This window comes from Schistocerca serialis, chromosome 8, assembly GCF_023864345.2.
Source record: "Schistocerca serialis cubense isolate TAMUIC-IGC-003099 chromosome 8, iqSchSeri2.2, whole genome shotgun sequence".
In the NCBI taxonomy this organism is placed as follows: domain Eukaryota; kingdom Metazoa; phylum Arthropoda; class Insecta; order Orthoptera; family Acrididae; genus Schistocerca; species Schistocerca serialis.
Window position 1 is genome coordinate 302,700,707 of NC_064645.1, and position 17,466 is coordinate 302,718,172.

The 17,466-nt window shown below is 41.5% G+C and overlaps 1 protein-coding gene across 1 annotated transcript in view; it reads right to left on the bottom strand.

The window, feature by feature from the left end:
- The window catches only part of LOC126416982 (odorant receptor Or2-like), a 38,319-nt gene that overhangs the window by 3,121 nt on the left and 17,732 nt on the right, over positions 1–17,466 (bottom strand). The window contains exons 3-4 of the mRNA XM_050084867.1: positions 14,831–14,935; positions 6,386–6,547 (exon numbers count right to left, since the gene is read on the bottom strand). Coding sequence (XP_049940824.1) covers positions 6,386–6,547; positions 14,831–14,935 — 267 coding nt within the window. The remainder of the gene's footprint in view (positions 1–6,385; positions 6,548–14,830; positions 14,936–17,466) is intronic.

Below are 17,466 nucleotides of genomic sequence, written 5' to 3' on the forward strand. Positions count from 1 at the left end.
AGAGAGGCAATGGGGCATGTCTGTTTCCCCTAACGAAGGTATTCGAAAGAGCTGCAGACGCCTTGAAGATGCACAAAAATACTGCCGTCAAAATTTGTGAAGATAAATACTGTGCAGAAAGGAAAGAGCCTGGATCATCCAAAATTCAGACTCCGGGAAATAAGAGAAGGACAGAACCACATGTAACAAACTTGCACTACTTTCAACAGTAGCTACATGTATGGGTATTACGAGAGAAAAGAAAATTCAACTATTAAGAAATTGTGTGTTATTCTTCGCAAGGCAGAGTTACTAAGTGGCACCAAAAAGTCTTTGTTAACGATTTTCATAGCCCTCGGTTTTCGATATAAAAAAATTAATGACGGAAAACTATAATGGAGAGAGGCGACATCGTCCCGTGGCGTTGACGATTTTTAATAACTATAGTTAAAGTGCCGTTTGAAGACATTGTGTGGCTCGACTAAACCTGGATAAACCCTGGTCATCCTGTCAGGAAAGACTGGACAGATTATAGCATATATTTAAGTTCTGCTGTTCTATTCGGAAAGGTTGCAAGAATTATTGTGTTGTATGCTGGAACCGCATCTGATTTCATACATAACTGTCCCCTCGTTTCAAACTGAGGAAAATCAAACGAATACGGGAAGATGAACCACGATGGTTTCCTGAATTGCTTCAAGTAGCAACTACTGCAAAACTTAAATCAGCCGTCTGTCATTACAATGGATAATGCCCTGTACCATTCAGTTACTAAAAATAAAGCTCCGATGACAACGAGAAAAGCCGACATTGTGGAATGGTTGAAACGCCTCTACGTGAAGATTCAGGACAATATATGAAAGGCGGATCTCATGGAAATAGTAAAGAAAAATAAGCCACGCTTTCAACAGTCTGTTGTGGACGAGGTAGTTAAAGAACATGGCCACAGGCTTCTTAGGCTTCCACCGTACCGCTGCCACTTTAACGCCATTGAAGTGATTAGGGCACAAATTAAAAATTACGTGGCCTAAAGAAAAGGCTTGACTGTCGCAGAAATTCGAAGACTATCAGAGGAAGAGTGGCACAAATAACGCCAGAGAAGTGGAGAAATGCGTTACGCCACATAGAAACACTTGTTAATAAAGCGTGGAAAAGTGCAGCGATTGTTGAGAGTAATACAGAAAATATAATTACATCCTTGGGCATTTCGAAAGGCTCCTCCACTGACGAGGGCTCAGATAACGACAGTGTCGAGGAACAAAATGATCCTGAACCAAGTGAGATATTCCCTTTGCCTTGTTTTTATTTTTCTGTTTGAATGGTGTGTACTCATCTCATTATTAAGGAATACACCTCTGGACAATTATGACACTCTGTAGTACACTTCAGTGACTGCTAAGTACTCAAGCAGTTTATATTATGTTAGTGTGCTTAGTTATTGTATTTCTATGAACAATTCAGATTTATTTTAGCACCCCTTATATATCGCATACGACAGCTGAACGTTGTTCACTCTGCTTATCGCAGAATCAGTGCTCTTCCTGTTGTTTTTGCTAAGATTTATAAATAATAGGAACATGGTATCATTTTATACACAAGAGTGTGTTTGCTAAGCGAACCCGCCATGGTAGCCGACAGTGGTAATGCGCTGATCCCTGGCATAGGATAGGTGCGCCAGCCCCAGATCGAATCCGCCCGGCGGATTAGGACGAGGGCCGGTAGGCTGGCCAGCCTGGATGTGGTTTTTAGACGGTTTTCCACATCCTGCTACGTGAATTTCGGGCTGGTCCCCACTTTCCGCCTCAGTTACATGACACGCAGACATTTGATACACGTTCGCACAATCTCATGGCTTACATTACAGACAGCTCCGGTGCTCCAATCCCGTCCCTGGGGGCTCAGGGGGCGGCAGGAAGGGCATCTGGCCACTCTCTGCAACTAACACTGCCAAATCAATAGTAACAAGGCCGCATTGCAGCGGGAGTAAGGCCTTAGGAAGACGGACGAAGGAAAGTGTGTTTGTTAAGCCACAGGGATATGACGATCCTGTAAAGCGAGGGTGAGAAGATAGTCCAGGAAGAAGGGCGCAGGCCTGCAAGCACTGGTAATCCGATAACGTCGCCCCCTTGCACGTTCAACTGTGCTTCGCTGTCAATCACTTTGTTATTCATATCCGATTATAATACTTTGCATGCAATCTCCTTTATGGAGGAGTAATAATTTTTTTATAATTACAAACCGAAGACAACCATTCTCCCTCCCTACTACTGACCTCGTACAAACATTCTGTTTCATGTCATTTTGCAACGTTGGGCTTATATGTTTGGTCGACGTGTCTGTGACAGGCAGCACACGACTAACACTGTACTCGAAGATTACAGGGTTGTTTTTCCTATTCGTTTCGATTAGCGTACATTATTATACATTTAGAGAAAGTTGCCATTATCAAAGCAAACAAAGAATCAAAGAAATCCTGCATCCTTCTAGAGTCACTGATTGTCGGTTTCCCATACACTACAGCGTCATCAGCAATCAACTGCAGATTGGTGCTCACTTTTTGTCAGACAGATTATGTATAGAGAGGACGAGAGTGGTCCTGTAACACTTCCATGGGCCACTGCCGATGATAGTCTTGTCTCGTGCCCAGGACAATGCTCAGCTTAAGAGGTTTTCGAACTAGTCACATATATGACAGCTTATTCCGGATGCTCGGACCTCCGTTAAAAGGCCGGCCGAAGTGGCCGTGCGGTTCTAGGCCCTGCAGTCTGGAACCGCGTGACCGCTACGGTCGCAGGTTCGAATCCTTCCTCGAGCATGGATGTGTGTGATGTCCTTAGGTTAGTTAGGTTTAACTAGTTCTAAGTTCTAGAGGACTGATGACCTCAGAAGTTGAGTCCCATAGTGCTCAGAGACATTTGAACCATTTTTTTTTTTTTTTTTTTTTTTTTAGATAGGTCGCCTCCATGTCCGGGAACGCGCCCGGTAACCTTCATTCATCGCTCGCAGGATACTTTACGAGGAAAAGGTAAGTTGTAATTCGCACGGGCGATGCTTTCTAAACGCGTACTAATTTGTTGGCAGAGGCTTCTCTGTCTCAAGGTTAATTATTTTATTCGGATACAGAATATTATCAACAGCTTGGCGACAAATCGGCGCTAAAGAAGTTGGTTTGTAATTTTTATTCCTTTACTCTTCTTTCATACAGTAGTCACATGCGCTTTTTATCAATCGCTTGGGACTTTCTCCTGGCCGATAGATACGATAAATTCAAAATAAGTAAGGGCTAATGGCTAAAAGAAGTCGAAGAGTACTACACTCTGTAAAATCGAATTGGGATTCCATCCGGACCTGGAAACTAACTTGTTTTCAACTCTTTCAGTCGCTTCTCAACGCCACATACTTTATATGCCCCTTTATACCCAACGATGAGATAAAACCTTTTTAAACGTGTTCTACCTGAGCTGCTATCAAAGATGTTAAGTTAGTTACTTCACTTTGTTCCAACTGAAAGGCTTATTTTTTGTCAATAATTCACCCGTTTGTTTGAACAATCTTGGTGACTGTGTGCTGGGAGATGGCCTGTTGATGGTACTTGCTCCTGAAACAGATAGTCAATAAACAAAATAAAAGTTCGATTACAGACCGAAACAAATAGTGTGTTCTGAGTGTGTTGGTTGCTGTTCCAAGCGACAGTATGGCGAGATTATATGACATTCAGAAGAACAGAATGATATGCAGACTATGGCACACTGTTCAAACACATGCTACTTTTCTGCGATGAAGACGCTGAAAATTCCGTAATGACTATGGAAGACATTTCAAAAAAAGCAAGATGGTGGTCATGGATCTTTTAAAATTATTCAAGACGGCTGTGTTGGAAAATTTAAAAAATTCAAGCTAGCGGAACGAGCCCAGCTACGCTTTGCAGCCATACTGATGTCACAATCCAAAACATGTCGTGGTCAAGAGTATTCAAAAATTATTTTCGTGCCATATTCTAAAGTGTCAGAACGACCTGAATTATTTACCAAAAATACGCAAAAGTTTTATCAATACTGCAATATTACCACATCTGTATTATTTATCTAAAAAAATACACGAGCTTGACCTGAATTGCGTAAATTATAACCTAGTTCAAAAGTATCGTAACAATATATACACTTTTTGCTGTTTTCCAAAGTTGATTAGTCAGTTGGCTGTCTGTTGGTTGGGTTGCCTTCAGATTAAGAAGTCGTTGGACAGGCTGCCTGTCTCACCTAACGGGCGGTAGTGTTACAATCCCAGGCCGCCCCTTGGAAACTTCTGAACGGCGTTCCTTGTGTGTTACATAGTAATTTCCCTGTTTGGATTTTAGTTATTTGGTTGATGTGCAGTGTTCAGAGGAGTTTTAATAACTCTTAAATTAATGTTCTTGTCTTGCCATTTTGCATGAAATGTTTTAAGATAAGGCCTTCTGCCTTTTAATTTGAAACTCTTTTTCTACGCCTTAACTCGTTAAACATATTTTGTTGATATGCCGCCTTCAGCCGAGTATTAATATCTCTTAATGTTCCTGCCTTGCCATTAAGGCATGGGTTTGTTATCTTTTATAGGGGCCTTCAGCAGAATTTTGTACGAAATTTTTTAAGATGAGGCCTTCTGCCTTTCAAAATTGAAACTCTTCTTTCTAGGGCTTAAGCCGTTTAATTATTTTCTAATGTGCAGCCGAGTTTTAATATCTCTTAAATTAATGTTCTTGTCTTTCCATTTTGCATGAAATGTAATAAGATACGGCCTTCTGCCTTTTAAAATTGAAACTTCTAACTGCTTAATATGCAGCCTCCAGCCATGTTCCATTAAAATTAAATTGATAAGGCCTTCAGCCTGTTTAGATTGAAGATTTAGAAAATATTTTTGGGTGAAACCTCCAGAAGAACCTTGTATTTTAATTTTTTGCTTAGGCCTTGTGTATTGGATTTTGAGTGTGGCCTACAGCCGATCTAAAGTTAATCAAGGGAGGTCGATTTAAGTTTTAAATGTTTACATCGTTGTTGTAATATTGTGTGTTGACAAATAAAGTGTGTATTTGAGTGCAACTGACAGGAACTTATTTTGGACCCCTTTCCACAACTTAATCCGCTCTGTCCTGCTAACCCAGGCATTTCATGTTTCCTTCAGTTCCGAAATCGAGTTGAACTCACGAGGGCTTAAATCAGGGGAGTGCAGTAGGCGGAAGAGCACTTAGCAGCCCTATCAGTCAAACAAATCAGTAACGGCTTGCACTGTACCTGCTCCAGCATTGTCCCGCAAAATAATGGTCAGGTCCTGGAGAAAGAGTCATCACTTCTGTCTCTAAGCTGGTCGTAGGTTGTGTTCCAAAAATGAACAGCAAAGAGACAGAAGTGATGACACTTTCTGCAGGACCTGACCATCATTTTGCAGGACAATGCTCAAGCACGTACAGTGCAAGCTTTACTGATTTGTTTGACTGATTGGGCTACTATGTGCTATACCACCGACTGCTCTCCCCTGACTTAAGCCCTCGTGAGCTCAACTCGATTTCTAAACTGAAGGAAACACTTCACGGCATTCGCTTCAGAACTGCTACAAATTCGTCGGGCAATAGACCGCACTGGTCGAACTGTCAACACAAATGGCTCTGCTAAGAGTAGCCTACGACTTCCACATCGTTGGCGACGGGTTATGCCCAATGCTGGTGACTACTTAGAAGGTCAGTAAAACACTGAAACACTATGTATTTTGTACGAACTGTAAATAAATAGTTTCCTCTATTACAGTTCCAACCCTCGTACTTTTGAACATGGCGCAAAGCTGAGATTGTTAGATACGTAGCGGCAATTTACGAGACTCAGGTGAAGCGTGTGTATTCTTTGGTAAATAATACAGATGTCGTAATATTTCAGGATTGTCAATATCTATACATATTTTTCAAAATGTTACAAAATTCAGATCGTCTGGATAGTTTTGAAGATGAGGCTTCTTCAATTGTCATGTCAGTGTAAGTGCAAAGAATAACTGGTCTAGTTTTTCCATCTTGCAGTTTTTTTATATCTGAAAGGTTTCGCCCTGTTGTGTAGCTCATCAGTCTACGGAAGTAGGACCAATGCTCCAGACTCGTAGTTGGTATTATGGACTCAAGAGACAGAGAGAGAGAGAGAGAGAGAGAGAGAGAAAGAGTAATAGAGAGATAGAGACAGGGAATGTCAGTAAAACTTTGAGACACGTATCTAATTTGTACGAGCTGTAAATAAATAGTTTCCTCTATCACAGTTCTAACCCTCGTACTTTTGAACATGGCGCAAAGCCGAGATTGGTTGGATACGTAGCGGCAATTGACGACACTCAGGTGAAGCGTGCGTGAAGGCGGAGGGGTGGGGGAGGGGGGGGGGGGTACGGTGCTGCTTACCTTCACAAAAGACTCCCTGGAGAGATCGAAGAACCCTGCAGCCGTAATGTGAAGAGGGCGCTGAGCGCGCGTCATCATGAGGAGCAGAGACCGCTTCAGAGACACGGGGTATCCCTGCAGTGACGTCACTGTCGAGTAGACCACCGTGCTAACATTCTCGCTCTGCAAAAGAACATCAGACAACTTCTGTAGCGCGAAACAGTATTACAGTGTAGCGACGTCAGTTCCCTTATGCATCCTCGATAATGAAAGTTGCCTTCATTCGTAGTATGTAACTATCAATTTTTGTTACTCAACGAAAGTGACAAGGACGTCTATGACGCATGTAATTAATTAATACAAAAACCCTTAGTGGAGTCCTGACATTAAGAGGAGCTCTGAGTGAAGTTGAACAACTTGTTTTTGCTCATCTAAACCATTCTTTCTTGGAATGCTTTGTGCAGTTTTGCCATTGACACATTACTGAGTTAGGATTAAGAGAGATATTGCTATAGAAGATATATTAGGTCATATCGAAATGTGAAAAACTTTGATCTGAGAAGAATGTCATTGCTCGACTGTACAATAGCTTCCCATAACCGAGAGAGTCCACTTGGAAAAGGATTCAAAGCGAGCACATTACGATGAAGACGACTCAAATGAACATACAGATCTCCAGCAGAATGCAATGCTCAAACAAGCCTGCATACATAACTTGCTAGCAGGTTTCTGTGTTACGCCTCTGTAAGAAACGATACTAGACCACATCTGTATTCTGTTACTTTCCAAGTAAGTTATCCCTCGATCATCCTGGATGTTTGCAACCAACGGGAATGTTCTTATGTTCATGACACTCTACATGTGTTGTGCTCCTTGTTTAGGAGAGATGAGTTTAGAAGCGAGGAGGTTAGAAGTGATAATCTTACGAGATATGAACTCAGTTAATACGGCTGATTATGTATTTTTTTGTGTGGACCGATGTGCCGATTGACATCTGTCATTCACACGCAGTTAACAACTAGGAACAGCAGCTATTCCCGAATCAAGATACAGATTGAGGAAGTCAATTCCTGTATAACTCCAATGACGTTATCATGTTACTGGCTCCTGTCTTGTGTTGCGATGATATTTTTTTCATGCCTCGCTCCGAGTTCGTTCGATGCTTGACTGTCGCTTAGAAATCCAATAGGAAATACGACTGTAGTATGTCGTAAACAGCGTTGAACTACTCCATACACTTAGCATAAACAAGAATTTGAATGTTGGGCTCCATAAGGTTTCCTTTCTGTGCAGAGACCGTGGAATATGAAATTATAAAGACTGTAGCAACAAGTCGCGGAAACATAATCTACTTATCTTGTTGCAAATCTATTTTGACTGATATCAGTCATCACAGGTACTAAAACAAATACAAGAGACAGGACATAAACAACAACTGCTTTAACAAACGAAAAAATGACAATAAAATATAGTTACATCATTTACAACAAAATTTGCAACAAAATAAATAAATTATATTTCCACAATTGGTTACTACATTTTTTATAATTTTAAACAAGAATTATCTTGATGAAAACGGTCTATTGGCACATACTCAGCACAGATTCAGAAAAATCGTTTTTGCGAAACACATCCAGCTCTTTATTCCCACTAAGTAATGAATACCGTCTACAACGGATTTTTAGATTTCCAGAAGGTTTTGACTCAGTTCCTCACAAGGCACATTTAATCAAATGGGCAGTTTATGGATTATCGCTTCAGTTGTGCGACTGGATTCGTGATTTCTTTTCAGAGAGCTGACAGTAGACAGTAATCGATTGAAAACATCAAACTGAAGCGATATTCGCGGTTCCCCAAGAAAGTGTTAGAGGCCCTCTGTTGTTCCTAATCTACATAAACGAGTTAGGAGACAATCCGAACGGCCCTCTTAGATTGTTTGCATGTAATACCGTATAATACAGTCATTAGAAGGTCTAAACGAGTTGCAAAATTATTTAGACCAGGTATTTTTATGGTGTGAAAAGTGGGAATTTTCTCCAAATGAGGAAAAACATGGGATGATCCACATGGGTACGAAAAGAAATCCGATAAATTTCGGTTACACGATAAATTCCACGAATTTAAAGGCAGTCAGTTCAACCAAATACCTAGGAATTCCAATTACAAAAACTTAAACTGGGGAGATGACGTAGAAAACGTTGTGGAGAAGGTAAACCAAAGAGTACATTTTATTGGGAGAGCACTTAGAAGATGAAACACGTCTACTAACGGGACTGCCTACATTACGCTTGTCCTTCCTGTGCTAGATTACTGCTTTACGACACGCAATTCGTACCAGAAACGATTGACAGAGGACACTGATAAAGTCTAAGGAATGACAGCTCGTTTTGCATTATAGCGAAGTAGGATAGGGGGTGCCACGGATGTGATAGCCGAGTTGTGGTGGCAATATTAAGACAAATGCGTTTTCCAATGCGGCGAGAACTTGATATCTCACAACTTTTCCTGTGAATGTGATATTTTTTGTTTTCTATTTTTTTCGCCAGACTACATAGGGAGAAATGATCCTCATAATAACATAAGAGAAAGCAGAGCTGTTACACAAAGATTTAAATATTCACTTTTCTTAAGCTTTGTTAGAGAGTATAGCGGTAGAGAAATTGTCTGAAGGTTGTTCGAAGAACACTCTGCCAGACACTTACGTGTGGATTGTGGATGTAGATGAAGAGTTTTCTTCAAAACGGGGCACTTGCCAATAGCTACTTTCATACCCCTCGCAGCTTGTAATATTTCATGGCGAATGTCTTCAGTTTTATCCAGCTTCGTTCACCGGAAGCATGCGAAATAACGACACAACATCAAGAATGACAAGAATGTTGCTTGGAGCTCACATTTATCTCTTAATTAAATGAGCTGAGTTTTTAGTATAACTATCAGTTCCACAACATGAGATTCTAACAATAAGGCAAGATGTCCAGTGCTAATTGTTTTATCACTTCCTTTCTTTGGTGTTTCCCACAAGCATAGCAGACTACCCCCACTGACAGACCATATTCAGTTCATACACGTCCTTGGTAACTAAAGAATGTAGGATATGCTGCTACAAACAAAGGTATGACAGACAGTCGTACCCCTGCTCTAGAACATTCGGAACTGAGCTCGCTTTTCCCAACAGGAGGCATGATGCTGTTCCCTTGCATAGAGATCAAGCACTACCGCTCGCTTACTTTTATGAGAACCGATGTTGAGGCTCAGCGTGGTAAGGGTCGTATGCCGTCCAGTCGCACAAACTCATATGGACAGTTCACAAATTTTCATAAAATACGAGTTCGTAAGTTTCCTATCGAATGATACTGCAAAGTGAATGATTTAGCGGTTTATTCGAGGAGGATGAGTGTGATTACGCACAAAATCAATGGACAAATCTGTATCGTCGTTATTACCCAGTAGTCTCTGCTGGCAGGTTATATTATTATTATAACAAACATTAAGTTTAAAATGAGCTTTTAAAACGCGTTACTACAGTTTGGAAAAACACTTCGACAATAGCACACTGTGAAAATGTAATTAAATTTAACTGCTGATGTGAGCATGGTTCTGTCTAGCCTTCGTTAGAGAGTGTACTACCTACTACCTCAATAAACGAAGTAAATGGTATGAACTGTTACCTTTTCAAAGCAACTTTTTCACTCCGTTTGAGAAACTGAGAAAATAAGGTTGTCGTTTAAGTACACGGCCAGACTTCATACTAAGCATTTCTCTCTGTTAACCATCCCTTACCCACATCCGATCGTTGCAAAAAAAAAAAAAAAAATCAAATTAAAAAAAAAGGTTGAAGTGGCTCTGAGCACTATGGGACTTAACATCTGAGGTCATCAGTCCCCTAGAACTAAGAAATACTTAAACCTAACTAATCTAAGGACATCACACACATCCATGCCCGAGGCAGGATTCGAACATGCGACCGTAGCGGTCGCGCGGTTCCAGACTGAAGCGCCTAGAACCGCTCGGCCACGAGGCCAGCCTATTCAAATCAAGAATCACCATAAATATACGAAGAGGAAGCTACAATAGATGTCAGGAGATGAAGAAATTAGTGTCTTGATTCGTCCTGCATCGTCTTTCTCTCTCTGGCGAATAACACAGAAACCTACTGACAGTCCAAGTGCGTCCAACTACAGCATTCTGCAGTAATGCACCAACCCATCGAACCCAGAATGTGTCAGAATGGTTTGGAGGACACTGCACGGTCATGAGTTTGCTTCTGTGGCCGCAAGTCATTTGAATTCTATGACAATGGGCACCCGTCTTCCGCCTTCGAGCGGGAGGTTGTACCGATACAGGTATCATTACAACACTAAGCAATATCTTCGTTAACACAATTACTAAATTTCGATCACGTTAATTGTTCGTCCTTACACATCATAACGTTGAAAAACAACAGTTGGCACCGCCGAAGGAGTTCCATCTAGCTGTTGCAATGACGCAATCTGATTGTAAAAACTGGTGTGTTACAAATCGCTGGTAATGTGTTACCACTTCTTGACAGAAATTGCAAACAAGCTAAGTAACACATTTACTAGAATATATTAAGAAATAATTACATATATCGTGTTCCGTTTATTTTTCTAAGGATCTTAGAGTCTTAAAACGACTGTAACATTATATATTGTGTATTATCAACAATCTTGGCTTTAGAAATAAGTACCAATTGCCAACCGTATTCACGTATATTAATATGAGCGGTGGCATCACGACCTTTTTGAGAAGAGATAACTCTAGAACAAGGATTGTCTAAGTAGTACAGTGCGCGCGTATGGTGTTTGTATAGTTAAACTCGAGCACTGTCAAAATTATCCTCAGATGACTGCGAAATGGTGTTACTACACTCATGTTCAGAAAAATCAGAACACCTTGAACGACTAGGGATAGGGCGTTAATATTCACAGGACATGTACATTCGTATCTTTTGCAGAAATCATTAGCATTTGTACAACGTCGGGCGGCCGATTCAAGTTCAACATCGATTTCGCGGCGCAACACCCCCTACCGGTAAAATATGCCTACGTCTTCAGTTGTCGCTATAAACCGAAGGTAATAGATCATGGTGACTTGAACAGACGTGCACGATGCCTCGCAGATGTATGCGCGAGCCCTACCGTCAAATCAGTGAGTCTGAAAGAGGGCGCAATATTGACATGAGAGAATATGATGCATCCATCCAGAAAACTTCTGCACGTGCTGGACGAAGTGTATCGACAGTACAACGGGTGTGTGCAGAATGGATCACGCAACGCCGTAGAACTCGACGAGATGGGTCAGGTGGTACCTCCCAGGCCACCCCCAAGAAGATCGACGACTCATCCGAACGCCATTGCAGGACTGATTTGCGTCCTCCACGGCTCCGGCGCAACAGTGGAACGGTGCAAAACATCTCACACTATCAGAGGTGACAGTCCGTAGCCGTTTCTCATGACATGGGCTACGTGTACGTCATCCACTTCTCCCCTAACTTTAATGAATATACCGAAACATGCTAGACGGCAATGATATATGAAAAGACATCACTGGGAACAGGAATGGCATCTGATAGTGACTTATCACGAATCCAGGTTCTGTTTGTTTCAAAATGATTGTCGCATTTTGGTTCGCCGCAGACGGGAAGAGCGGCATCCCATTGACTGCATTCGCACACGACATCTGCGGCCACTCGAGGCCTTATGGTGTGAAGTGCTATTGGGTACAGCCACAAATCACAATTGATCCTTGTCCAGGCCACTGTCACTGGTGTAACCTACTTGAAAGACACCCAGTGACACCTAGCCATAGCCTTTCTGCACACCACCACAGACGCCATTTTTCAGCAAGACAATGCACGACTACATGTTACTACATGAACACGTGCCTTCTTGCTGTCACATGATGTTATCTTTTCCCCTGGCCTGTCAGATCATCAGACATGTCACCAAACGAAAATATGTGGGATATGGGGAAACGACTAGTGCAGCGCTGTGACCCAATGCCACCCACCACAGGTGAACTTTGCAAGGGGACTGATGACCATAGATGTTAAGTCCCATAGTGCTCAGAGCCATTTGAACTTTGCAAGCTGGAGAATGCAGCATGGATAGCTATACCACAGAATGCCATTCGCGCATTATACGCGTCTATACTTTCACGAATGGAACAAGTTATCAGTGCCCATGTTAGACCATGTGCCTACTAGCAACAGGACACGTACTGAACCCAGGTAACTAAAACGTTAATCATTTCTGCAGATCATACTAATGTGCATGTCCTGTAAATACAATCGTCCTCTGTCTAGTCGTTCCAGGTGTTCTCTTTTTTCTGATCACGAGTGTAATTTAATTTATAAAAAGTGCAGTCCGCAGCTCGTGGTCGTGCGGTAGCGTTCTCGCTTCCCACGCCCGGGATCCCGGGTTCGATTCCCGGCGGGGTCGGGGATTTTCTCTGCCTCGTGATGACTGGGTGTTGTGTGCTGTCCTTAGGTTAGTTAGGTTTAAGTAGTTCTAAGTTCTAGGGGACTGATGACCATAGATGTTTAAGTCACATAGTGCTCAGAGCCATTTGAACCATTTTATAAAATGTGCAGCTAAACGGTGTATTACGTAAGAAGAGGTTTGCTCGGAGCTATTGTGGAGTAGAAAAAAAAATGGTTCAAATGGCTCTGAGCACTATGGGACTTAACATCTATGGTCATCAGTCCCCTAGAACTTAGAACTACTTAAACCTAACTACCCTAAGGACAGCACACAATACCCAGTCATCACGAGGCAGAGAAAATCCCTGACCCCGCCGGGAATCGAACCCGGGAACCCGGGCGCGGGAAGCGAGAACGCTACCGCACGACCACGAGCTGCGGACTGTGGAGTAGAAGTCCAATTGTATTGAGGATCAGGAGCCTCTGCAAGCTGCAAGAGACACACGACTGGCTACATGCAAAATTGAAGTTCCAGCAGCTTTCAGAGCCGCAAATAGTAAGCTACAGCTTCACGTTTCAGTAGCATTTGTTAAATATTCTTGGACATATCTCGTTATCACTTAAACTTCAACAGTTTTGTCTGGTCTGTGTTACGACATGTAACTGTGTTTTTTCTCTGTACTACAACGTAAAGTGGAAGCCATACTAGCAAAAGTGTAAAAACCACGACACAATCTGATCTGCAAGATGAGTAATAATAAAGTTATTTATAGAAGAAATGCTTATCTTAAGTGTTTATTTGTGTACTTAAAAATCAACATCCTGATTGTTTGAATGTTTTAAAGCGAATCTTTTTACAGTGGTAAAAGCTGCTACTTATCTAAACAGAAATTCGTTCGTCAAGTTAACACTGAGGTTTCATACTTAAGTTGCAAATCAGCCAAATTTTGTAATGCATGAGCTTATGTTGATTACAGTCAGGTATAGGTAGTAACTGTGACCCATTACGTAATTTCTGATTACATATTACTAAATGACTTAAGCTTTTTTTTTACCTTGTCTGCAATATTTTTATAATATTAACGTTACATATTTTACTAGCACAGCGGATAAGTATTTTCAACGCTCATCATGCTACTCATTAAAAGGATATGACGTTACTTTTGATGAAAAGTACTGTGCTAATTAAAGTACGCTGTGGCCGAGCGGTTCTAGGTGCTTCAGTCTGGAACCGCACGACTGCTATGGTCGCAGGTTCGAATCCTGCCTCGGGCACGGATATGTGTGATGTCCTTAGGTTAGTTAGGTTTAAGTAGTTCTAGGGGACTGATGAGCTCAGATGTTAAGTCCCATAGTGCTCAGAGCCATTTAATTAAAGTAATTACATAGTGCGAATATAGGTACATTAATATCCCTGCGAATTTAAGAGCTCCATGTCGAACTAACATCCTGTATGATTGTCACCTCAAAGGCAGTTAGCATTAAAATTATTATTAGGTTTCCTCTACAATGATCTGCTATGAACATCTCTTTACTATCATTTAAACTAATTCGTATGGTAGACTGCAAACTCTCCCAGGCAAAAGAGAGTGGTCAGCCGTCACATAGCTGAGCATCTACGGCACGCAACTGTCTACCGTAATTTACGATTCCGATTGCCATACAAGGTCAATAAAGCAATTATTACATCCTAATTACAATAAAATAAATTTAACCTAATGGGTTGATCAGAAAGTGCGCACCTTGGAGCAAGCTACGAACTCCCTCCGTGAGCAGTAGTTAATCGGCCATGGATAATGATGATTCTCCTAAGTTTGTCACGTCTCATGGAACAACGGCATGGTATGTTGCAGTTGTAATCAGAGCTAAAGGAGGTGCCACACGCTTACATGCTACATGGCAGCTGTCCCCGACTCAGTTGCTGACAGCTGTACATGCTATATACCAACACATACAATATCCTTGGTGTTACATTTCGCTTCCCATGAGGTCAATTTAATCGCGGCAATCAAGTAGCAGCTCACCTCTGTGATGAGTTCGTCTCCGAACCAGCAGTAGACGAATAGCTGTGCCAGCATGACGGACAGGTAGCAGCCGAACTTGCCGGCCTCTGCCAGGCTTTCCGCACTCTGAAAAGGAGAAAGCAAAACGTGCCTTTTAGTTGCACTTGTAAAGAAAACTGAAGCGAGCTGTCATTTTACTGTATGTTTATATGCACATTTGATTCCAGATAGACACAAGACACTTTGTAAGGAACTTGTTAACAAATAGCTCTTCATGTGTTGCATTTTAGAAGTAAATTTATTGATGCCAAATGGAAAAGGAAAACACACAAAATAACGGCGCAAAATTTGAAGGCAATCTGTAAGGGACGATCAAAAAGTTTCAGTTCGAATGCCGTATAGTCCACAATCGGTATGTCAATCAGACAAATTCGCCGTGAGCACTGAGGAAATCCCCCCACCAACGCAGCATGTTGAAGATACGTGTTTGGTATAACGCCGTGTAGGGCTGCGTGAAGAAGTCCGTAACTTTCTGTCACACGTCCCCGTACGACAGTAATCGTCGCCCTCTCACGGTCTTCTTTAATCGATCTAAGGCGCGATAATCGCATGGGGAGAGTTCAGGTGATGGCTGGGTGTTGTGTGATGTCCTTAGGTTAGTTAGGTTTAAGTAGTTCTAAGTTCTAGGGGACTGATGACCATAGATGTTAAGTCCCATAGTGCTCAGAGCCATTTGAACCATTTGGAGAGTTCAGTACTATAGACCGGATGCTCCAGTATCTCCCGCTTGATTTAGTGTAACTTCAGCGTTTCGACATTTGTGATATGGGGACGTGCGTTAGCATGAGGCAGCAGGAAACTTCGGCGCACAACAGTGGTTTTCGAAACATATGCTTCCCCATACCCATTTTTCATTGTGAGATGGATGTCTGCCGATGTTTGTCCTTCGGCAGTCAAGAAAAGAATAACAGCACGCAGAGATTAGATTAGATCAATACTTGTTCCATAGATCATGAATACGACACTTCGTAATGATGTGGAACGTGTCAGGTTAATAAAAGATGTCTGTACAAGATATTACACTACACAAAATATTGCATGACACTAATGTTTAAGTTTTTTTTCCCCCTTAATTTATATCTAAAAATTCAGCCAATGAGTAGAAGGAGTTGTCGTTTAGAAATTCTTTTAATTTATTTTTAAATGTTGGTTGGCTATCTGTCAGGCTTTTGATGCTGTTTGGTAGGTGACCAAAGACTTTTGTGGCAGCATAATTTACCCCTTTCTGTGCCAAAGTCGGATTTAACTCTGCATAATGAAGATCATCCTTTCTCCTGGTGTTATAGCTATGCACACTGCTATTACTTTTGAACTGGGTTGGATTATTAACAACAAATTTCATAAGTGAATATATGTACTGTGAGGTTACTGTGAGGATCCATAGATCCTTAAATAGATGTCTGCAGGATGACCGTGGGTGGGCTCCAGCAATTATTCTGATTGTACGTTTTTGAGCAATGAATACTTTTCTACTCAACGATGAATTACCCTAGAATATGATGCCATACGAAAGCAGTGAACGAAAGTAGGCATAGGAAGCTAATTTACTGAGATTCTTATCACCAAAATTTGCAATAACCCTAATAGCATACGTAGCTGAACTCAGACGTTTCAGCAGACCATCAATGTGTTGCTTCCAGTTTAACCTCTCATCAATGGACACACCCAAAAATTTTGAAAATTCTACCTTAGCTACAGACTTCTGTTCATAGTCTATATTTATTACTGGAGTTGTGCCATTTACTGTACGGAACTGTATATACTATGTTTTATCAAAATTTAAAGAGAGTCCGTTTGCTGAGAACCACTTAATAATTTTATGAATAACATCATTTACAATTACATCACTAAGTTCTTGGTTTTTGGATGTTATTACTATACTTGTATCATCAGCAAAAAGAACTAACTTTGCATCTTCATCAATGTGGAATGTTAAGTCATTAATGTATGTCAATGTCTTGATTGGACGGGTTTGGTGATAACGTCGCCATAGTTTGCGTTTCCGCATTTATCACACGAATGTCGGAAAGACACGATTGCCACATTGGTCCCTGCCCTACATGTAAGTGCTTATATACCCTCATCGAGGGTGAGGCTACGTTGCATATACGCTGCAGCAACGCCCTCGAATGGACACTGTTTGATCAGCCATTATAACAGAACGTATTTTTTCCGATGTTCATAAAGTTTTTGGCTACTAAGGCCTCTTTAGGAGTGCATCTTGATCGTGGATGCTCTCAAAAGGTGTGGATGAAGTCTTGCAATGGAAAACGGAACATAACTACATAGTTCAGAGGAAGATAGTTCTAACCTGTACAACACAGTACGCCATTGTGAGATAAGAACTGGAACACACGGGCAGTACATTGCGCGTGCGTGGTATGGAACATCCCTTCTTGAACAACTGTTTACGCGGAGGATTATAATCGCTGCTACATTTTAACATAGATTTCTGGGGAAAAGTATTGCAATTCACGAATAACTCTAGAATTTAATGGAAGTAACATTTCACATCAGTATTCGTGCGTAGGAAACTTTGTCGTTGAACGTCTGACTTACTTCCCACGACTCTTCGTTGTCTCTCGATGCAGACTTTA